The sequence below is a fragment of the Lonchura striata genome, chromosome 2 (genome assembly GCF_050655825.1).
Source record: "Lonchura striata isolate lonStrDom1 chromosome 2, ASM5065582v1, whole genome shotgun sequence".
NCBI classification, from domain to species: domain Eukaryota; kingdom Metazoa; phylum Chordata; class Aves; order Passeriformes; family Estrildidae; genus Lonchura; species Lonchura striata.
The window spans coordinates 72418332-72442896 of NC_140704.1; the positions used below are offsets into that span (position 1 = coordinate 72418332).

Below are 24565 nucleotides of genomic sequence, written 5' to 3' on the forward strand. Positions count from 1 at the left end.
AAAAAAAAAAACCTGAGTAATTTTGAGTGGTTTGGTAGTTTTCCCTAGTTTATAGCTTGTTTTTTGGTGCAAATCAATACATAGATGTGTTTCATCTTGGTTTCATGTGTTACAAAACAATTGTATGGAAGTATAACTTACTATGGTGACTTTTTGCCCAGTTTTTTCTGATTAACTTCTTTGATCTGAATTAATTTTGTCTAGTAGCTTGCATTAGCAAGAATTTGAAAGAGTGTGCTAGTTAAAATAGCTCTTTTTAATCATTTTTTTGGTGGTGAGTAGTTCGAGGCTACAGACTTTAGTCTGTTTAACATTTCTCATGTGATGTTTCTTTTCTCTGTGTGATTAGGATACGAAGCAAGTATGGGAAACAGAGCGTGCCATTATCCACAGCAACTGTATCAATGGTTCACAGTGTCCCAGAACTGAAAGTTAGCTCTGAGGTAAGTACCATGATGCATGTTCACACCTTTCGTAGTATCTCCACAGTTGAGAAACTTAATTACAGTAGTTTTGTAAATGTTGTATGTACTTGATACAGGAAGTTTGGCATCCCTTTGAAGAAGAATTTGGGATTGTACATTAGTGGCCCCAGGGTTTTGTAAATTTATCTTCATGCAGATTGATTTTTCTCATGGTTTATACTGGTGGTTTTTAGAGCTGTGTGCTGCAAAGATGTCAATTTGACAACAGCCTGTAAACTTAATAGTTGAACATTTTTGTCACCAAGAGTGAACAGTTAGTGAAAAGTTCCATTAGCTGACATCTGTTCAAAGCTTGCAGTGTCTCTGAAGCCTAGCTTTAACTTTCACCTTTGGATGGTAAAATTATTTAATTATTTTTCAAATACTCCAAGTATTCTGAGTTCATTAATAGTTCCATCTGAGTTATCAAAATATGCTTGTTTATCCTTCAGTTTGTGTAGGGGGAAAGGAGCATGTTTATTTTGAAGATGAACATTCTGTTTATATTCTTTATCAACCTGCTCTCTTTATACTTTTTTATGTTACTGCTTGATTTCTTTTTTCTGGTAATTCGTCAAAGAACATCAGTGAGGGGAATTGAGAAGATGTAACCAGCTAGAGGTGTCCCCATCATAGAGGAGTGTTTCAAAGGGCAGTTTGCACTTGATCCTTGCTGCTTTGTAGTGCTCTGACTTTACTTTTAAGTTCAGCTCTCTTGAGGGCTGAACTGCAACTTGCTATGAGAAGTCAATCAGGTGAACACAGAACTTCATGTGGTACTTGGAAAGTTTCTAAATATGTGCAGGAGGAGTAAATATTTACTGGATTATAAGGTCTTAATGTTAGTGCCTGTGTGGCACTGCATAATCGTAGCTGTTTATGTCTGAAGGCATACATTCTGTAATTTGAAGTTCACAGGTATCATTTTGGTCACCAGCAGCTTCAGATTTCTACTTAATGTAGGGTTTTCAGACATATTGTACTTAATAATGTAAAATTTCTGGACATAGCGATGAAATGTTCTCACACCTACTGATGAATTTTACTTTGTGTTCAAAGCTACTGCTATTTCCTGTCGGGACACTTGGCCTTAAATCAGTGGTTATTTATTTGTTACATTTGAAAGTTTTGTGTTGAGTTTTTGAATTTTAAGAGCTAATAACATCACAAAGATCTGAGAGTAGACTTTGAAAACATTTTGTTTTCTGTAAAAAATTCTTCCACAGCTGCCATTGCAACAGTTATGTTGAGACATCATTTTTTGTGCAGTTAGTTTGTAGCAGAAGGGATTCTGATGTGTGCAGTATACAAAGGGCAATAAACCTAATTTATTTCTATTAAGCTAAGGGTAGCAGTGAATATTTCTGTTACAGCAAGCTGAGCAGCTGGGAAGAGAAGATCAACAGCGACTACATCGAAATAGAAAACTGGTGCTTATGGTAGATTTGGACCAGACATTGATCCATACTACAGAACAGCACTGCCAGCAAATGTCCAATAAGGTATTTGGGGTTACCTTTCAATCCAATATAACAATAGGAATGTTTCTAACAACATTTAAATTATAGTTCTTTAACAGAATGTTCTCTGGTTAGGTAAAATTATAGTTGAAGAAGAAATTGAGAATCAAGTCTTCTATAATATATTCCTTTTTTTCTACATCTAAATGGACATTTGTCTTTCTTCCATTCATGCTTTTCTGCACTTTTCCTTTTTAATCATTTTGAGAGATATTTCAAGTAGCTATGTTTAATCTCTACTTTCCTTCCTCTGCAATTCACAAGGTGAGTACTCAGTAATGTGACTACCAAGTCTGAGGCAGATACAGTGGATTACTGTTCAAAGTCCCTTTTTGAGCAATCCTGTATGTTCCTATGTCTGTCACTTTATGAGTATGTGTAGGGATTTTTTTTTTAAATATTTTTTGGGGGGAGTGAGGAGGGGAGAGGTTGTGTGTTGTGGTTTAATTTCTTCATGAAATACTTGTTAGTGAACTGACAAGTGCTATTGTCTTGTACCATTTCTAATTTGGAAGCTCTAAAACAAGAAACAGGCTGAAATGTGTACAGTGTCTAGAACAAGAGAATGTAAACTCCAACATCAATATCATGCAAACTGTGATTTCTTAGTTCTTTTCTTTCATCTTGCTATTTTTGCATGTCCAGCAGTCTTAGCATATGTTCACAATTGCTAGGAAAAAGCAAACTAGAAATGTACATTGCAATAAAGAGGAAAGGGAACCATGAATATTCAACTTAAGGATTAAAAAATCTTGCCTGTCTGAAAGGTTATGCCTCTATTAGTATAAATTCACGGTTTAAAGAAAAATAAGTTCTAAAATACTGTGAGGTTTTTAAGTAGCATCTTTATCTGTAAGCTTCCTTCCTGGTTTGCTCTCTGACGCTATGTTTCCATAAGACAGACTTTGTTGGATGGAGAAAATACTTTCTTTGAGCTCAGTGCATATTGAAATGAATCTGTCAGAAGTTCAAAGTGAAGTATTGATTGTAGTGAGATGCTGAACATCTCTGAAACAAGCACATTGAGAAGTTTCTCGTATAGGTTTCCCATAAGTAAAGGTTTGAAAGAAAGACACCTGTGTCATAAATTTTTCAACAGTACAGTTTCCTGCATTTTAAAGCCTTATTGTTGAACTGCATGGCACAGAGCAAAAATATGCTTTGGATTTTATTCATCCACATAATCTTGTGGCTAAAGCTTGCTTTGATCTAATAGGACCAAATAAAGTTGAAGTGAGGTAAGATGTTAGCTCTGGAATGCTGACATTTTTGTTTGCTATTTTGATAACATTCAACATGGTTTTCTTCTAGGGAATATTTCATTTCCAGTTAGGTCGAGGTGAGCCTATGTTGCACACACGTTTGCGTCCTCATTGTAAGGAATTCCTGGAAAAAATTGCCAAGCTCTATGAATTACATGTTTTTACTTTTGGCAGCAGACTGTATGCACATACAATTGCAGGTGAGTAGTATGTTACATTTAACAATATTTATCTACCCTGCCTTCATACTCATATAATTAATAATCTTTATGCAGTTGTTTTCAAGTATTTGTTTTTTTGTTTTGTGCAAAGCCACGTCCTAAATAGTCCTGTGGGTAGAATTCTCAGCTTGTTTACAAGGCAGTGCCTGTATGGCCTGTCATTTTAGAAATAATCCCTTTTTTTTCCCTATCAAATCTGCTTTGTTTTGCTGATTAGAGAATCAGATTAACTAGTGCCTTCTTATTAGGTAAGAAATTATGTTGATGGACCCTAACAATGATCTGCAACTTCAGTTGTCTTACAGATCTATTGTAACCATTCTGTAAAATTCAACAGTGTGACATCATTTCATCTTGTGAGGAATGCTGCCCCCATATGGTTTCCTTTTGCCAAAGGAAGCTCTGGTGCTACAAATCTATTTACAGCAGCTCTGTTCGCTTCCTGGAGCTGAGATACACTTATATAATGAAAAACAGAAATCTAGCAATATTTTCACGTATTTTTCTCAAGAATTTAAAAATATTTTCTCCAAGCAAAAACTTGTATTTGAATTATAATGGTAGTAGTCTATTGTGTGTGTCACTGGCTGAAATGTTTTCTTTTCTCCAAGAAGTATAAAAGAAACCTGCCCTGGTTATTTGAGTGTATAGGTCTGAATCATGTTAGGAGGGACACCATGTTTTTAAACTGTCAAGATGGGGTAAAAGCCACTTTTAGTCTCCTCTGTCAGAAGAACATTTTCTCCTCAAACTTCCCTTTATCAAGTCTGTTGGTCTAAGATAATATAATTAATAATAATTTAGTTTATGACTGTCAAACTATCCATACTGCTGTTCCATGTCTCCTAGCTTTTTTTAAAATTGTCTTTCACATTTGCTTTTTTTCTGTAGTATTGCCAGGAGTGTCTCGAACAACAATGTCCCAGTAATCCCACTTCTTGGCATGAAAGGGAGATTCCAAAATAGTTAGAGAGCTAGCTGTCCTAGTGAGCTCTAAAACACTTTAGGGGGAAAAAAACCCCAAAACAAACCAGTTCTTTATGCATGTTAAATGCCATAGAAGAGGCTTGTAATGACAATTATAAGAGACTTCTGAATGACAACATACAATATTTCTGTAATCAGGATGTGATGTTCATTTGTGGTCTCCAGTTAACACTCCTTGAGAGGTTTAAGGCATGTCCTGTCCTGTCAATCCAAGTGAATGTTTCTATTGTGTACTGCCAGTGCATGAACAAATCTGTGCCTTTCTGTCCTTGGAATGCATTCTTCTGTGGCAAAAAGGAATAGTTTTCTTATGCACTAGGTTTCAGTATATGGTAGTAAAAAAGTGACGGGGCAGTCTTCCTCACCTGGGTCTGTGTGCCATGATCTGGCCTAAGGTCGGAAGCTGTATAGCAAATGGCCTTCAGAGCCAGGGAGGAGTTGCAGAGGTAGTTAACTCATGATGTCTGAGTGCTTTCCCTGTCTTCTCTCAATGTGTGATTTGACCTTCTGCCCATTTTAGTCTCTGAGCCCCAGTGTGAATTACCCTGCAGTCCCTGTGCTGCCATAGGCTGACACTGAGGTCATCATGCTCAAGCTACCCCTTTTATTCCATAGTGGGAATAGCCACCAAATTAGGGTATTGCTGCTTCCTGTCACCAACAGACTTACGGATTTCTGCCCAAACCTGTTTAATCTCATCAAAAGCATTCAAACTGCAAGCGGGTTATTTGTGCAGTGCTGGTCATCCTTTCTGCTGAAGGTCTGTGGACAAGCACTGGATGCAGCTTTTAGTCCACCTGTGCAGCCAAAACGCAATGCTAGAGAAATACGTGGCTGATACATGTAGAGAGCACTTGATGGCAGTATTGGTTAAATGGTTTCTCACAGAGCTGTCAGTTTGATACTTTGTTATCCCTATGTTACATAAAAAAGAACTTGTAATGCATGCTGGGGATCTTTTTTAGGAGAAAAAGGTTGTTTGCTTAGGTCCCCTGTAGTCATCCTATATATCTTTGTGAATTCTGGACTCTGAGCTGCTCCTTTCATGTCCTAGAAGGCTTTTGAAAAGAGATGACATCTTGTCAGTCCTTTTCTTTCATCTCAGATGACTGGTGCAAGCTGTTAAGTGGGACTAGCTGATATTTGTAAACACCATTCATATTTATGAAAAAATAATAATTTATCTTAAACCCTTTTTTAGTTTGACATTTAAAAAATGATATCTGGTAGTATGCTTATGAAGATGAGCTTCGGATTTTATTATCTAGAGCTCCCTGGAGTATTTCTTTTTCTACTCTCTATAAGAGAAGTTGTATATTTAAAACAGATGTCAGCTTAAAAGCTGGTTGTAAAATGCCACAGAGAATTTTGACCTCAGAAGCTATTAAGAGTAAAGCAGTGTGAAATCACTCCAAATTTACAATGAAATTTAGAAAGTATGACCAAGTTGAGGGTATTCATATGTATGATTTGTTACAGCAAATATATTACAGAATGTATACAGTGTGTATGTATAATAACCAGTGTCTGAAGTTGTCCTAGCTTTTGAAAGATTGGGTCAACAGCTCTTTCCAGGTTGTAAAGTAGAATCTCAAGTAGAACTGAAGGTAACCTGATTCTTCAGAAATTCAGTTTTAGTTTTATTTATAAAAGGACTTATTCAAATTCTTGTTGGTTCCAACTGTTGTATAACTTCTCCTGGGAACTGCTATTTAACTCAGGCTTTAAGATTTGAGACATCCCTAATATGAGTCAGTTTTCAACATTGTATCTTCTGATGGTTTTAACTTAGTTTTTACTTACTTATGAAGTTTCGTTTTTAAGAGAGTCTATCTAAGAGCAGGCAGTACTTTTTGGTAAGTCTATGTGCAAAGAGTCAGTCTGAGGTGGGAAGCAAACAACTGGGGCAATAGTCTCTGCTGGGTGAGTCTACTGGATAGTCCCTCCTAGTGTGGTGAAGGGTAATTACAGTGTCTTCAGTTTGTTCAAGAAACTTAGGGGCATACCTAGCACAGTGTCTAATTTATGAGAATGAGACTAAGTGGAAGCTTAGTTTGTCCCAGTCTCTCTTGATCTCATAAACCCATCATTGTATTTTCTCTCCCCTGTCCAGCTTCAGAGGAGAGTGAGAGAGTGACTTTGGTGGGTGCCTGGTGTGTTGAAGAAAACAAATGATGAAATTAATGAAATGTTACCTGCCTTTTCCCTGAAATGTGAAAACATGAAATTGTTTGTTATGTTGACTTAGTTGACTAGGGAACATCTAAAAGAAACCAGTTTAACCTGGAGAGAACTTTTTTAAAAGAGACCAGTACTGTTTTCTGTGTTGTTACTCAGGTAGCTTAACCTTGGACTCTCCTAAGGTGGGCTTGTGTCTTTGCAGATGGATCTCTGATGAGCTCTGTCCTCAGTGTACTTTTAGTTTAGTGATAAAGCATTACTGTGAAGCTTTGGAATGCTACCTTATCACTAATCTCTGGCAGCCAGGCTTTCTGCATTTGGACTTTTTTAGTTCAGCTTCATTTTTCTTACAGTTTTAGCTCGGCAGCATTGCTGCTGAGTGCTTCAGTGAAGTTTTGCCATGTATCAGTGCACTTCTGTCTAATTCAGTGTAGAGAGTTCCTGTGTATTCAATTAGCAGAAGAGAATTTTGTTGGGGAGAACAGCAACTTGTGTGACAGCTTTTGTAGTTTGTCAAAGTATACGTGTGTACAGCAATAAATCTTTATAGCTAATTCTCTCAATTCATTATGCCTAGGTACTGCAAGGGTATCACTACAGGGGATGATTCTACGAGTTTGCATCAATTCTTAAGCATAGTCGGGTGAGTTAAGGTTGAATCTCTGTCCTTAACTCAGAATTTTCTTGCTTTTATGGGTTTTAAGTTATTCCAATTACACATCAATATTAATTACATGCAGGATCAATTTTCAGAAGTGATGACTGATTTTTAGGTCTTTTTTAAACTTTGTTTTTGAAGTCCCAACTTAAGGTACTCTCGGGAGCTAGACTGTTAAAAGGTCTTGAGCATATATTCTGTGCAAATCTGAGCTCCTTGAAAGAAAATTAAAGTTGGTCCATAAAGTCTGTAGTCATTTTGAATTCTCTTTCTGGTTTTAATACGGCCATCATTTAAAGTAAAAGACAATAAATCTTGAAAAGATGGTTCCCATATAAGTATTGACTGCCTTGTAATAGTCATAAGATTAATGAGAAGTTAATATTAGTTTCAGTACAAATTCAGTAAAGCAAAAGATACAGGTTAGCATGTAATATTCCAGTTTCTTGCTAAGCAATTACGTGGCTGTGTTCTGCTCATGAAGGTGAACTTCATTACTGGAGATTAGGTTCAGAAGCACGTGCATGTGTGTTTGTACACCCGAGTCATCATTTTCCTAAATAATAGCGCTTTATCTTGCTTTAAGATCAGCTAGTACAACTTCTGTTTTTGGTTTTGGGGATTTTTTTTTGTTTCTTTGTTAGTTTTTTTGAAGAGTGCAGTCAGAAAACTTACTACAACTGGGCCTAAATATTTCTAGAGTCCCAGGACATATTCATTATATGTAAATGTATTGAAATAGTTGTTAGAGGTACAACTTAAAACCTACAAATGCAAGAGCTCTGGCTGGAACAGTCTCTTAACTTCGTACTGTGCTTAAATATTGCAGCACATTGCCAACTCTTGTGAGACTTCTCTGCAGTCCCTAGGCATAATGAGCTCAGGAGAGCATTTAGCTTTAAAGAACCAACTATAGAGAGATAAATGTAAGTTGCAAAAATCATGTGTCTATCACCTACTGTCTCTCTTTCAGCCTTATTTATTTGGTTATCACAAATTCAGTTTTCTTGCCATCTTGAAAGAAAATTAGGTCAGATTTTTAAAATTAATCTCACTGAATTAGCTACAAATACCTGATCCACTATACTTTCTCTCATCTGTTCTCATGCCTTAAAATTGCTGTTGCACAAATTAAAATAGCAGAAGTGTATAAAATATAAATAAGGAACAAACATCTTGAACATTAACTTTTTAATTTCTTCTTCCAAAAGGATTTTTGGACCCTGAAAAGAAGCTTTTTTCCCATCGGATATTGTCAAGGGATGAATGTATTGATCCATTTTCTAAAACTGGGAACCTTAGGTATGTATATGGGTCTTAGGCATTATACAAACCACGACAACAAACAGAGAAGATAACAAAAATTACTCCCTCTGCACTTAATGTGTTTATATCCTTCTTTATCTGCCTCTTAAATACCTACACCACCTCAGTAAAACTGAGGTGTTGGGCATTGCAGCATTTCCTCTACTTGATGGGTTTTGTGGTAGCAGAACAGTAAGAGTGTGATGCCATGGCATCATGTTTTCACTTACACTTCTTATTCTTGTAATAACAACCATATTTTCACCTTGTCTTGTGATCTTGTGTAATGACTTTTATGTTGTGAGTGTTTTAATTAAACCAAAATTCTAAGTGTGAGTTTAATTCATAATTGAAAACCGATTATTCTGGCTTTCAAATGTGCTAAAAGCACCTTCTTTTCCCAGTGTTTCTTGAAATCAGGTTATCTAGAGCCTTGAATTTATATTCTAGTCTAAATTCACATTCTGATCTTCTCCAGAGTATAAAGACAAGATTTTTTCTAAGATAGATACATTTAATGCAGCTTTATGAAATATTTAAAGTTATTGCCCCTCCACACCTGATTGTACCAAATAAAAAGCTTTTTTTCTTTTCTTGCTCTGTTTTTTATATGCATCTTAAGTACTCTACCTCCTTTTCCACCTAGGTGATGGGTGATATTAGCACTTCTGTTTCAATCCAATTCATTGGATTGAATGAATCTACTCTTTAAAAACTATTCTTGTGTCTTTTACTTGTCTATATATAGGTAGTGTATTGACCTTGTGATAGTTGACTTTGGGCTATTGGTTAACAAAAACCAGTGAAAACCAGACTGAAATGTTGTAATCATTTGTTCATATGGAGGTTTCTTGTTTTCTGCTTTTAGCCTTTGGGACACAGATTTTAAAAGAGCTGTTTCCTTTTTATCCGTAATTTTAATATTGCTGGCTTTATAAATATGCCCTGGCATAATAACCCAGGGCATCAATAGAAATTGCTTTCATTGCTACATAAGTTCCGAAAACTGTTTTAATTTATCGACTATTTTGTACCTTAGAGATCTTTTTCCTTGCGGAGATTCCATGGTCTGCATCATTGATGATAGAGAGGATGTTTGGAAGTTTGCACCCAATTTGATAACTGTGAAGAAATATGTATACTTTCAGGGGATAGGAGATATTAATGCACCTCCTGGATCAAGAGAAATGCAAATGAAGAAGAAAGGTAATTAGATTGTTTTTAAACCACGTTTATAACTTTGTCCACTTTTCAAACATGATTGATATAAGTCATTGAGATGGTCTTAGTAATAGTGCAGCAGTGCTCAGATGGGCAATCACAAATTATTGAAGTTGGCAGCACAAATGTGAGTAGCTTAGTAAAACTAGACTGTTCTAACAGGGAGCACTCCTTTTGGCATCAACCAGAGCATAAGTGAAGCAGTAATATGTGATGTGGCTGAGAGCTGATTTGGCAATATATCAAACTCTTCAAGAATGTGTAGAGGGTGACAGTTTCTCCCTCATGCCCCCATGTAAAACATGCTGACTTTTTCTTCTCTATGTTTCACCTCTTCAGTCCCCTTCCTTGCCCTTGGGACTTGGAGGAATAGGTAATAAACTCTGGTCTCAACACACTGCTGGAAATGAATGTTGAAATCTGCTTGCCTCCCAGTCTAAATTGTGCTAATAAAATTAGTGTGAATTTTTAGCACCTACTGCACATGGTATTCGGCATTTGACACAAGAGAACCCTATGTTCAAGCTCAGCAGTGTAATACACATAATGGATTTGGAAAGTACACATGACTAAATCAGTAATTATTTGAGGGCAAAATGTATTTGAAACACAATTTCATAAGAAAGAATTGTTGGGCTTTTTCCAGTTTAGCCAAGGGTTTGGGGTTTTTTTTTAATTTAATACCTGTGACATTACTCTCTTTCCCTTTTGAAATAGAAGTGTCCAATACAACAATAGAAATAGTATGATTGACTTGAATCAGATCACTGTGGTGTAGGACCTCTACAATTGACTCCTGTCCTTACAGGACAGGAACATGCACACAAAGGGAGACAAAGTAGTGTGATTTCACACAGTGTTTCCAGTGAACGCTTGTGTGCAACCTTTTGGAAGTCTGCGGTTTCTTTAATTATCTCTCTACTTCTGCAGACATCTGCAGACACATCCTAAAACTATTCTACTTTTAATTCTATTACGCTTTAACTTGCATTCCATCAGTCTTAAATTGTATGATTAGCATCTTAGTGTTGCTAAAATACATATGTCTTTTCAAGGACAAAAGTTCAGTTATTTTGTTACGAAAACTAGGTAATATGAAAGACATGGCTGTTTATAAAGTTCTTGTACTGTTGTTCTGGATTAGGACTTTATAAAGCAAATTCTGCCCACCTGTCCCCCATTTGTTTATTTTCATTGCTCTAAGTTGTAATCATAAAACTTACACTACAAGATAGACCCTTTAATGCTTGCAGAGTTAATAAATAATTACTTATGACCTGTGATTTAAAGAAAAAAAGCTGCTTATGTAACTTCTTTACAAAAGTAATGTTTGTTATGTTTGAGAGTCCTTTCTAGTAACCATTGACACCTAGAGAATTTTAACAACTTTGAAAAGCCTAGTGATCACTTCCAAGCATAATTAAATCCAACTCCATATGTAAACTCTGTATTTAAGGTTAATGAAAATTAAATTTTGGTTAATCTGAAAAGAAGAAAAAAAGGGAAAATATGTATCTGTTTTTTTTCTTGCTCATGTCTTAGCAAGCCACTCTACAAAACCCGAAGCATTGGATTCAGCAGTGATTTCAGCAAAAGATGTTGAAGAAATACAGAATGTTATATGTGCAGAAGAACACAGTAATGGTCTCAAGAAAACTGCAAAGGACACTTGCATTGCAAATGGGAGTACTCCTGTAAGCAGTGAAACATCTGATGGGGATGTGAACTCTCATAATAAAGTTAATGCCCAGGACTCCTTAAATGATAGCATTGGTCACAGAATGGACGGCAAGGTCACTGATGATTTGACAAACACAAAAGACTGTCAGATTTTTTCAGAACAAATTGATACAACAGTTACAGAGAAGCAGCAAACCCAAGAGAAGATAAATGATTTGGACTTTGAACTATCTAGTGACAGTGAAAGTGATGACGGATTGGATAGCAAAAAGTCATCCACTTCTGTATCAGATAGTGAGAATGAGGAAAAGAGAAGTTGGAAGAAATCCAAACAACCTCTGCAGGATGAAAATTTGCAGCAAGAGAGTTGTACTGATACGAGTGAGAAAAAGTTTGGGCTGGTGAACCGTTCTGGGGACACACAGTCTTTACCTAGTGAAAATATCCAGGAAAAAATCGATCATGAAGCACAAGAGGAAAGTGAACAGGAAAGCCTTTGTGATTTAGGAAATGGGTCTGGAGACAAGAAAGAAGCTGAAACAGAATCTCAGATTAGTGAACAGTCTGGAATTACAATGGGTGAGTCCTTAGATCAGAGCATGGAGGAGGAAGAGGAAGAAGATGATACAGATGACGATGACCATTTAATATACCTTGAGGAAATCCTTGTGCGAGTTCACACTGATTATTACACAAAGTATGATAAATACCTGAAAAAAGAGATTGAGGAAATTCCAGACATCAGAAAAATAGTACCAGAACTAAAAAGTAAAGTCTTGGCAGATGTAACCATAATATTTAGTGGACTTTACCCAACAAACTTCCCTATTGAAAAGACACGGGAACACTATCATGCCACAGCACTTGGAGCTAAAATTGTGAAGAATCTCGTACTTAGTGCTGATGATCCTGATAAAGCAACACATCTAATTGCAGCAAGGACAGGTACGTATTTGAGCACCTTTTGCTCTGTTAGAGTTCATGCCTTGAGCTCTTTTGTAGATTATACAAATGTAACTGAATTTAATGTAACTGAGATTATAATCAAAATCAAAGGAAAGATTCTTCCTAAAACAACTTCGCAGCCTTTTAAAAAGGATCTTTATCTTCTTTTTTGCTCAAATGTGACTTTTAATTGTTAAAAGTAGGACCCACAAAATACTCTCTGATGCAATCTGTCATGTCTCAGTTTTTTGTTAAGAATTGGCAATACTAATAGTCAAAGACTCAGAGCTGTTGAATAGAAACTTTTAATATTTGTGTCAAAGAAAAGTTTACAATCATCTTGCTACAAAGGTATAGCAGTGCTCTTTTTCTCAGTATCTCAGGTTAACCTCTCATGGTTCAGTTTCACTTGGTATGGAATTCAAACATTATTTTAGGAGACTGCTAATACCCTGTCACTGTGCTGTGCTTAACCTATATTGTTTTGTCAGAGGAAATGTAAGAGTTTAGCATAACTTTTAGGTAGTCTGACAAAGCTGCCTGTTTTTTCATAGCTGTAATGGATAACAATGTACCACTGGTAGCTGCCATAGAGGAGCTACCAGTCAGCAGCTCTAGCTTCTAACACACTGGTTTTTATGGGTGCAACCTGAGACTTGGTTCCCTCATTGCTGGCCTTTCAAAATTACATGGAATCTGATAGTCAAATCAATGAAATCCAAAAGTAAAACTGCATGTTTTAAATAATCTAAAACTTACAGGTACTTTTAGGACACACATGTCATAAGCAAATAAATACGTTATCTGCCACCTACTGGATTTTTTTTGGGGTGCTATTCATGTGGGGTTTTAGTACTTCAGAAGCAGCTTGATTTCATTGGCTTGTATTTTAAGGAGAGGATACTTTCCTCAAAAGTCTGTATGTCAAGAGGCATTTAAGTAGTACAAACATATGATAAATGGAGACGGATAAATCAGTAGTAGAAACAACCTAAAACTCAGGAGATGGAATTAGATGCATTGAAATTAGCTGGGATTCTAGGTTGTAAAGATGTGATAATTGCAACAGTGAATGTGAAGTTTTGAAATCAATGGATGCATCAGTTTGGAACTCCATTGTTTTACTACTGTTGCTGAATAGCTGTTTTAAAACTTCATAAATAGGAATAATTATTTCAGCGAGGAGTTATGCAAGTTTGCCATACTTCATTGGAGAAATAATAGCTATCAGTATAAGAGATGATTTTCCAATTTCAAATTTTAAAATGTTTCATTTTAAAGTTGCTTTGTTTATCTTAAACTAGATGACTTCTGAATGTAGTTATACATCAGATGCAACTATTGTGTGATAGGGTAAAATTGATAGGATAAATGTAGATGGGACACTCCCAAGCATGCACATTTCTCTAGAGTGAAAAGTATTGAAAAAAATCCATTAAGGTGCACATCATATGATAATGGGAAGCAACTGACCTTTTATTTGGTTTTTTTTGAATGAACCATTTGAGGGTTGTGTGTTTGTCTAGATTCATCTATGCATCCTTGTGTTCTGTTTTTATAAATAAATTATTTGCCACCTGCACATTCTTAGTGAATTGTACATCTGAATATGAAAAACTTTTAACTTTTTTTTTTATTAAATTGCATTTTGTGCTGATTCTAGCCGATGTAAATTGGCAGTCATTTCTGCCTAATGAGCAATACTCCTGTCATCTTCCATCATCACTTAATAATTATTTCAGTAACAATGGTAATGAAATAGTGGGATTTAGAGGGAATAAAATAGTGTTCTCCAGTAACCCTTTGTAAGATCCTTGTGGATTGGCTGGTTCTGGTTTTGTGATGTGATTTTGCTTTTTTTTCAGCTGGAGACTATTATTCTCTCCTGGAAGGTGGGAGTAGTTAGGCTGCATCGTTTTAATTTTCTGAAGGGAATTTGTTAATCAGAAATTTTAGAGTTATAAATTTTGTCCTGTCACAACTGAATTTTTGATAATTCATCTGTCAATGTGATTTTCATAGTGATTCTTTTATGGTTAGAGAGCAAAGCCTCTTGCTGACAGTAAGCCATACAAATACTGCAACTTTGGCTCTTGTGGCAAACGTCTGATGCACTGCTTGATGTCTAATTGCTGGTGAAAAGGGGAAACAAAAGCATGTCCCTTCTTGAGTTTTTTCAGAAGTCAATGATGTGAGCCCAGACAACATTGTTATCTATACTTTTATCTTTTTTTCTTTTTTAACGTGTTTGTGAAAAGTGATTCTAAAATACCTTTTAGTTCAGTCTTTCTGGGTGGCACCACTAACAGTGGCAGACTTGGGACTCTGACAAGCAGCTGAATGTGTATGTATACTTTGCACTAGCTGAGATGTAAGGGCACATACTTAATCTGCAGCAGTGTTTGGGGGTAAATGCTATTAGCTTTCTCATTTTGAACGCAAAGGAAGAATTTAGCAGAGGAAGTAAAAGGAAGAAGTCAGTGCGAAACAGAGTTACCCCTTAGGTCTTGAAGTGATGGGGTTTCCCCTGCAAAATGGTCTCATCATAGCTTGGTGCATTGAAATGAACAGCTACTGAAAAACATTTTAGGTTGTTTTTACAGTATTCTTCCCAGCTTATTAGAGTAAATAATTTAAATTTTTTATCTTGATATATACTTGTCTCTTTCTCTGCAGATAGGCCATTTGTTTCCCTGTAGGCACAGGTACGCTGAATTCTGAAATTAATAAATTCTTGTTCTTGGAAAAAAAATAGGGCTTTTTATTACATAGGGCAGAAAATACTGTCTGCCTGATTTACTGTAAAATGCAGGATCTTTGCATCATCTAATCAATTTTTATAAAACAGAGTGACTGAGAAAAGGTTATCCTATAGTCCTTCCCACTTGTCTATGGGCTGCATAAATCTTGCTTCAGGCTTTGAAACATCTGCTGTTTGCTTTAAGCATCAGTAAACTGCACTGTAGGATGAGTTTTTATTGCTGTGTACACACTTGGCTAAGCAGTTATTGCACTGTTTCATAAACCTTGTTATGTTCCTTCCTGAACAGATGAATGACAGTGTAGTTGATTCTTGTATTGAATTTTTACTGGTGGAGCAGATAGAACTGTTCAGATCTATCAAAAATTATTGTAGTGTGGTATGAATGGAAATAGATCAGTTTAGGCCATGAATTTTTCTTTTATTTTTCAAAATATATTTGAGTCCATGCCATTTCCTACACCTGTAATGTGTCAACAGCTTTTTTGCCTGAAAAATATGTTCAAGGGCTGTGTCTTTTAAAAAAAATCAGGTTAAGCATTGCTCTAAACTTGGCCACTGAACAAGTAAGCCTGTTGGTTTTACAGTGCAGAGTTAAACCTGAACTTTAGGAATAGCTTCAGAACAGCACATCTGTCACTTTTCTTAGGTCAGTGTTCTTGGAGAAGAGGATTTGATTACAAATCAAGAACTATATAAAATAAATATCTGAGGAGAAATTAGCGATCAGGTTTTCCAAGCACTTTCTGGCAGCCTGGTTGCAAACTGCCACAAGGATATGTTGATTTTGGTGTGTTGGAATCAGGAGAAAGTTCTGCAAGTGCTGCTGGTGATCTCTCCCCATTGTGTGCTCTGGTTAGTCCTGACACAGCCTTGAGCACTCACACTGAGTTCTGCATGGGAGAGATTGAATCAGAGGCCAAAGTCAGCTGAGCACTGTTTTTAACAAGTTCAGAAGTAGAATTGATGAGCACCTTCCCCAGCTTTGAAAATAATATTTTCCGATACTATCTGCTTCAGACTGTACCCATCAGAGAGTAGATGTGATAAATTTGGCCCCCAGTTGCTTCATGTGGAAAATCTTCTGTGCCTTTTAAATTTTTTGGAACAACTTTAGAATTTGAAGTAGGGAAAGGCGATTAGATGACAATAATGCAAAAAAGTAGTCTGGAAAATCAGTTTTTCTCTAAGTGATTTTCAGCTCAGCTGCGTAATTCAGATGTTTTTAGTTGCATCAGAAGTACTGTTGCTTGGATGAAAATCTTTTTGCTATTTTGTCTTAATAAGTGTAATTCGAAAAGGAGAAGTTACACTGGGGAAAGAGATAGGAGACAGCAAACATATTATCACAGTGCTGTTTCTCCTCCCAGTTAAATCTGGTGTTTCACCAAATGCTGCTTTAATTAACATGCAAAATCTTGGTTTGTGAAGATGTCAGCTAGAAATAGGAAGCCCTCCCCAAGAGGACACGCCTGTGTTGCCTCATGTTGTTTTCAGTATGCTGAAGCGTGTAATAGGCCACTGCACTTTAGAAACGGGAAGGAGGCAGAAAGCCTTGATATTGTGGAGGTGAGAAAGGTGACTTTTGACTCTTGGGAGGTGGGTTTGGTTACACACAATCTGTGTCACCAGCTTTTACAGAATCCTAGAACATCTAGGTTGTTAGGGACCTTAAAAAGCGTCTAGTTCCAGTAGCAATTTCATACAAGATTGTGCTATTTTGGCTTTCACATTCAAGTTTTTTGTCACAATCCTGTCAACTAGAAGAATTTGCATAGCTCCTCAGCGTACATCAGAAACAATCAGATATGTGTGAATGCAGAATGTGGGGGTGGGGAGGAAGGGGCAGCAAGATGAAACACCTGACATCAGTGCAGAAACGTGGGTTTGAAAAACAGTTGGAGAAAGCCGTCAAGTCCGTGTTTCCCCTGATGAAGTCTAAAAGGAGCAGCACAGTCCCATCTATCCAACAGCATCATTGGCTCTGGTTAACTGTTGTGTGTGCTTACTAGTGAAACCACTGCTATTGTGTGTAGTATTCAGTCAGCTCCAGAGCTGTTATATGCAGGACAGTATTGCCAGCTGTGTCTGATATTTGATTCAGTATCTAATACCAGGCACAAGTTCTACCAGACTTCTTGCTCTTGTTGCCTTTTTTTGCTCTGAAACTCTTATGCTAATGAACTTGATTTTAGCATCCTTTTTATAACACCTGTTGTCTTATTGATTTGTTTTTCCAATGTTGTAATTCCCTTTCTCCTTTATTCTCAAAAGAAAGCAATGTCCAAGCTAAGCCTTAAACTTCAGTCCTTTTTATCCCAGATCCCTTATACTGATTCTCTTTCAGAACCTTTGCTTTATTTCTTCTTTATAAATTAAATACTATTTCTAACTGCAGGTATTTCTACAATTCCTATTGAGGTTAATTAAATATTAATATCTCCAGTCAAAGCTCCTTCTGGCACTGTAAACTGGCTCATTTCCATCAACTGTTGCAGTAAACTCCTCTCAGTTGCTTTTGTAACTGATAATTAATTGGAAAACAGATTTCTTAAATCAGGACATGTATGATTTCATGGAGTACGTTGACCTCCCTTATTAGAGGTTTATGTTTCAGCCAGTTAAAACCTCTTGAACTGCAGAGGTGTGCTGGGTTTAGCGCAGTTGCAGTTCTAAAATTTTTTCCACTGAATCTTTGTTGGATAGTAGTTTTATTTTTATTACATGGCAAAAATTAAAATATGGCATCCAGATTATTAGAGGTTTGGACAGGACTGTATATGTGTGTGTTTATCTTGGGTTCTTAAATTAACTTTTCTCTTTTTCAATGATACTAGTGTGGAGTAAAACTTTATATCCTGAATTGTGCAGCTCGTCATATTTTAAGCTGAAAAAAGAAATATATATATATGTGCGCACAAAATTTTCTGTTCATCTAAGTCCGAGGAAAAAATGTATGTGTATCTAGAGAAAAATGTAGCCCTAGTCCTGTATTCCACTGGGTTTGGAGTACGAAAGGTAGGGAAACAGAGGCTTTCAGGCTTTTGTAAAGGACAGTTATCTCCTGCCCTTTCTGTTCATTTAGTCTCTTAATCTTACAAATGTCTTAAACTGATCTAACCTGTTAGGCCAGTCTTCAAGTGCATTTGAGTTCTGTCTATCCCAGTGAATTGTAGTTCAGGATATTAAATATTTGAGATTAGCTGCTTTGTCTCATCTTCAAATTATGTGAAGAAGCATAGGTACTTCAAGATTTTCATCTAAATTAAAACAAGTAAAATCATACTGTTAAATGACAATCATGAAGATGAAACTCCAGGGAACTGTAATGAAAAAATCAAATTAATTTACTGTTCTTACTTGCTTGTCAGAATTGTTCTGAAACTTGATTTTTTTTCTTCTGGAAGCTTCATTGCTTCATTGTTCTCATGTGTGTGAAAACAGACAAGTGTTCATATTATTAGTATTATTATATTTTACTTTGTTTCATTAGCTGTTGTTAACTCACTAGTGTTTATGTTTTTTTCCTGATTCTCCTCCCATCCTGCTGGCATGGTTGGAGGAATCAATGAGTAGCTGGGATTAAACCACAGCATTGCTTTTGGTGCTTTTTGGAAGACTTATAGCAACTTTCCTGAGTTTCTCTCTCATTCTGGCATCCCCAGAGAGTAGAATTTGAGATCACCTGTTACTTGCAAGCTGTACTGTTGATGGTTTCACCTGGACTGCATGCTAGCCTGCCATGTTTAACTTCACAGTCTTTGTTCTGTTTCAGCACAAAAGGAATTCTATCTGCTTTGCCTCCACTTCTGGTAGATTGAGGTTGGGTGGGTGACAGCCTGTTAAAAGATAGCACACTGTATGAACAGGGAACCATGTCTCAAAAAGTTAGGCTTCAACAGCATTGAAAAGCTGCTTTTTCTTGGACTACTAACAAATACAAATGAAGGAAATGTTACAGAAAAGTGCACATGTGTTGTTTGTTGGGCTAACATGCAGAGAAGATGCAGAAATTTTCTGCATAAATCTTAGTGGGCTACTTCCATGGTGCCAGTTCTTCAGAAAGTTACCTTCATCCAGCTTGAGTCTGAGGTACTGCATCTTATTTAGATTCTCTCTTTTTATTAGTTATGCTTGTTTTGTTGGACTGGGGAGGAGTGGTTCTTTTTTTTTTTTTCTGTACAATTGATGACAACATGTTCTTGGTTTTAACTATACACTGGTTTATCTTCTGTGTTTCTGGGAGCACTTGTGTTTCTCTCTGTAATAGGCACAGAAAAAGTACGGCAAGCTCAGGACTGCAAGGATCTCCATGTTGTTAACCCTGACTGGTTGTGGAGCTGCCTAGAGCGCTGGGACAAGGTTGAGGAACAGCTCTTTCCCTTAAAGGATGACTACATCAAAACACACAGGTAAGTGCTATTCCTTGAGGGAATAGGAGCCGTGAAAACTGGTTATTCTGATTTGTTAATAAATTGATTTCTGGCAAGTTCAGCTGTTTATGGATTCTATAGAAGAACTCCCTGGGTTTGTCCATTTCTCTTTTGTTTAAACTGAAGACTGTCAAGGGATCAGGAGGAAGTTCAGTAAGTAGCACAGTCAGGAGAAAACTTGTAGTAACAATACTTTCTTTAGCAGTTATTGTTGTTAGCTCTTTTAATTTGGAGAAGTTGCCCTTTTCAGTTCATCCATAAGCTAACATAGGGAATGACGCCAAAGCACGGGATCATTCATGCTGCCAAAAAATGTACATCCTTTTACTACATGAAGAACTGGTAAAGTATGGCATTTTTTGGTGAAATTTGGTAGTGATGAGAAAGAGATAAACAGAAAAATTCCATAGAAAATTCTAAGAAGAATTGGAAGGCATGAAGACAGGAGCAAAAACTGGAAGAAAGGAAGTAGTGAGAGGTGGTTTTGGTATGATAAGTGCTGAAAGAGAAAAGGTAAAAAATAATTACTGCACTAGGGTGACAGTAAATAAAGGAGGCAGCAAAAAACATTATTAGTAAAGAAGTCGACAATAATAGTCCCCTGTGGGATAGTGACTTGACTAAAGTAGCTCATGACAAGGTACTGTCAAGCCAGCTTCTGCTTCTTGACTTATCTGTTTGGATAGACCCACATCTTGCGAGTCAAACTTCCCTTCCATGTTTAGACAGTAAGGAGCACAGCATAATGGGGTTTCTGTATTAAACTGATGCTGGTGTGATTGTCTGTGCTAGAGATTTACTTTCTACTTATGAGATGCCCTTTGAGGGCAGAATATGGTGTGTTAGGCTTTGAAAACACCAACAGAAGAAACATGTGGAAGTGAGGGCATTTATCAAATGTGACACTAGGTTGAGACACAGGATCCCTATAAACTGAGAAAAGACATGTAGCCTGCTTATGGCTTAACTAGGATACTTAGTATTTAAAAAGTATTATCAGATGGTTTTAAATCAAACTTTGGAATATTTGCATGGTATGCTTAATTTGACACTGCTAAATTTGCAGTAGAAACCTGGGAAGTAGCTTATGAACATTTTTTTTTTTTGATGTCTAGATGAATGTTAGTCTTTCTTCCTCTATTAATTTACTCTTCCACTTTACTGAAACAGGATAATTTTTCCTACTTCTGTGTTTCAAATACAATACCTCTTAACTTCATACTTCCCCCACAACCCACAAGCTTCAGTCAGTAAGATATCTATCTTAATGCAAATACCTTTACTTTAACCTGATACATGCTACTTTGGAATAGATTTTTCCCTTAAATGAAGGTGCTTGAAATAGTGATTACAGGTCCAAAGCACATACAAACTAGGGGAGGGGAGAAGTCTGAGAAAACATTTGCATGTAAAATGAACTTAAGATAGCAAGAAAAGAGTAAGTAAACTTGGAATTGGTTTACTGTGTTATGCTACAAGACTACTTCAGAAACATCCATAAAAGCATCTGGTAATAACTTCAGTTTTGTATCATTTCTAACAAATTAATTGAATCTTATTTTAACATAGCATTGCTTTCATGGAGCATAGCATGCTGTTTTAGTTGATAATTTTTTAAAATTATTCAATTTGCTTGATTTTTTTTTTTTTTTTTTTTGTGTGGTGCTTCATCACAATTGGATAGTATGCCATAATGGTGATTCCTGCAGACTGATCTCTGAATGTTTCTGCTGACACTTCTAAAGTTATGTTTTTCAAAATACAGCAGAGTGATCATAAGCAGTTTAGTATTTTTAAAAAATTAGTTAGGATGACTTGGAAGTTAATACTACATGTTTATTTTCTCTCAGATCAAATTTGGAGAGCAAATAGAAAACTTGATACAATAGCCTGCTTTTATCTTTGTTGCATATATACAGATTATCATGCTTTGCTAATTGTGCTGTTGCTACTATCTGGAAATAATTCCAGGAACTTTGTGTTTAGACAATTTCTAAGGCACAATTATTAATATTTTTATAATTTAAACATGATATTATCTTGTATTTGCAGTTTTCTGTTTTAAATTCAGTGGGACTTTAATGAGGTAGAGGAGAAGAAATTTTTCTTTAGAGATTTTCCAAACCACTTCCCTCTTCTTCCCCTTAGAAGAAAAGGGAATGCTCATTTTTTATGTTCTGGTTAGATAGCTCATTTAAATTTCTAATGCAATTCTTTTTTCTGAACTCCATCTAACAGAGAAAACAGCCCTGCCACATTTCCTGATACACCCAGCACATTTCAGACTGCTCTGTTTCACCCAACACCTATCCATCCGAAGTCTCAACCTGGTCCTGAAGTTCGAATTTATGATCCTAACACTGGAAAGCTCATCAGGAAAGGCACACAGGCATCTGGGCAGTCAATGTACATCCAATCTCCAGCTCCTCCCATCACTTTGCCAGTCCACGGTGAACACTCATCCTTCAGGTACCTGAAGCATAGCTAAGAGTCACATTGTCTACATTTTTAGATTCCGTAGTAAATCTTACTCTCATTATCCTTTCATTTGATTAAATTGGTATTTTTGCTTTATATTATTTGCTTTTGAAAAAGCCAAGAAAATAAGCAAAAGTGAATAATCAGCTGAAGTCAAGATGCTACAATTCCAGATGCTTTTTGTGCCTCAATGAAGTGGAACTGGGAACCTCAAACCAAATAAATTCAGTGTGTAGTTTGTGAAGTCTAAAGGATGTTACAGTAGCTGATTGCTGAAGTAGCTTGATGTTTCTTAATGGGTCTTAGAATACTGGCTTGTTAATAAAATATACCGATACTATTTAGTTCTTGTTTATGAAATTTTCTTCTTCACCTAATTCCTTCAGATGGGTCATTAACTTTATTTTTGAGGAATATCAGAAATTATGGAAGAGGTGTGTAGCTGACTGAGCATTGTGAAATAAGGCCATATGTCTGAGTACTTGTTACTAATCCTTAGACCACTAAGTCAAGACATTAATTCTGGAGGAGGAAGAGGCGGTCTTCTTTTTCAAGTACAAAGGCTAGTATCTATCTGGATTTTGTCAAAATTTGTGTTAAGATGTTGTCTCTTAAGGATGTGTGAAGTATCTAGAATTCATCTCCAGCTATCTAAATAAAAGGTCTGACTTTCTGGAAGTCTAACAATCTCAGCAAGGCTTGTTCATTCCACTGGTAAAAAAGTTAAAGGCAAATCTTTTCTTTGTAAAGTGTTATCTTTTTGTAGCCTTTTTCTGGTATCTGTAGCCTTTTTCTTATTTCAGCTTTCCTCTTGTTTTCAACACAGGTTTTTTTAGTCTTTCTTGTTTGTGAAGATGTCTTGTTTTCAGTTCCTTTTTAACTGTCTTTCAAAGTCTGTTTTGGTTTACTGTGACGTGGTAAATGAGCATTAGAATCTTTGAATAATCGACACAGCATGTATCCAGAGAAGAGATGAAAAGTTGTTGGGTTTTTCGGTCAGTTATTGTGGAAAGGAATTTTTCTAGAAATAAGGCTGGGAAGGTCTTATGTGTAATAATATATTAATGGATAATATATTTTTTATATTATATCTTATATAACATGTTATATATGTTACATAATATATATTATATATGTGTTATATTAATAGATATCTTAATATATTATAATATATATGATAATGTATAATAATAATTATAACAGTTACATACAGAATAATGACAATTATATATGTAATTGTCATGACACATGTAAGGTGCTCCAGTATGATGGGTTATGTTGATATTAATACATCATTGAATGCTTTCAAAATAATAGGTTTTAATGGTTTCCCAACCTTTGTCAACAACTTGATGAAGAGTTTGTCCACACCTAAGCCTATTTTTCCATAACACTGAGGTGATTCTTTACTTAAGTATCTTACTGAAAAGAAAGAAATATACTTTAGGTGTCCTTTTAGTTTGGTTTCATAGAGCTTCACACAGGTTTTGAGGGTGGAGTGAGGCTGTTTGTCCTTTCTACTCCTGTCTTTTATTTCAGTTCAGTAGGGTTTTTTTGTGACTGTCAGTGCTCAGAATTGAAATGTTTTAATCTGACTGTGAATCCAATTACTGTGTGCTGCAACTTTACCCCACAGCTAAGCAGCTGTAAGAAAAGAGCTGAGCATAAGGTCTATGCTGAGAAAAAAAAAATTAATTCACATTTCCTGTTGATTTTGTTCTAGTGGTAAAGTTGGTGACCTGTAAACACTAATCTCTTAATTGGGACACATTTCTATTTCTCAAGGCAGTTCCACCTTCTTGAGATCCTGAAGAGTGTTTTGGCAAAGTAGGAGAAAAGCAAGTCCATTTAAATACCACAGTGCAGACAGAGCAGGAAGGCAGTAAAGTAGTAACAAAAAACTGAATAGAAGTGGTTCTGCTGTGTCTTAACTGAGGAAGAGCTGAGGCAGTGCTGTGAGCTTTATCTTAATCTGTACATCAATGATAGCTTTTTAGAAAAGCTTCACATCTGTTTTAAAATTTGATATAATACTTGTCTTAAGAAAAAACTACATTAATGCAGCAATTTATTGGTAGAGGAGAATTTTTTTTTGTCCTGACAGACTTAATGTGCTCCCTCGTTCACCTTCTACAGAAAGAGTGGAACATTTATAACTAAACCATAAAGTTCTTGGCACTCATAACTGCTCCTGTTGTGGGTGGGTGTAGTCAAAGCCTCCAATAATCTTCTTTGATAGTTTCTTAAATCTTCATCTGATTCTGAATTACACGTAGTGGGAAACAGAATTGCACTGCTGTGAGTGGAAGCCCTTGGGGATGTGGTAACTGCACATGGTGTAGCAATGGTTCTTGGTGTCTTAGTCCAAGAATAGACTGCCTTGTACTTAGGATAGAATCTCTTCCTTGCAGGGCTGGTTATTGCAAAGGGCTTCAAGTTTTCTGAATAC

General features: G+C 36.2%; 1 protein-coding gene across 8 annotated transcripts in view; it reads left to right on the forward strand.

Annotated features, from left to right (window-relative positions):
- Positions 1-24565, forward strand: part of CTDP1 (CTD phosphatase subunit 1) — a 95948-nt gene that overhangs the window by 16695 nt on the left and 54688 nt on the right. For 7 of the 8 annotated variants that reach the window (XR_014952758.1, XR_014952757.1, XM_085571547.1 and 4 more), the window contains exons 3-10: positions 350-443; positions 1838-1966; positions 3296-3446; positions 8505-8590; positions 9633-9804; positions 11362-12444; positions 19476-19617; positions 21877-22107. Coding sequence is in view for 6 of the 8 variants with exons in the window: in XM_085571547.1 (XP_085427673.1) it covers positions 350-443; positions 1838-1966; positions 3296-3446; positions 8505-8590; positions 9633-9804; positions 11362-12444; positions 19476-19617; positions 21877-22107 (2088 nt within the window). In the remaining 2 variants the exon portion in view is untranslated. Of the gene's footprint in view, positions 1-349; positions 444-1819; positions 1967-3295; positions 3447-8504; positions 8591-9632; positions 9805-11361; positions 12445-19475; positions 19618-21876; positions 22108-24565 lie in introns of those variants that run through there. The other variant, XM_085571552.1, reaches the window with a different exon arrangement.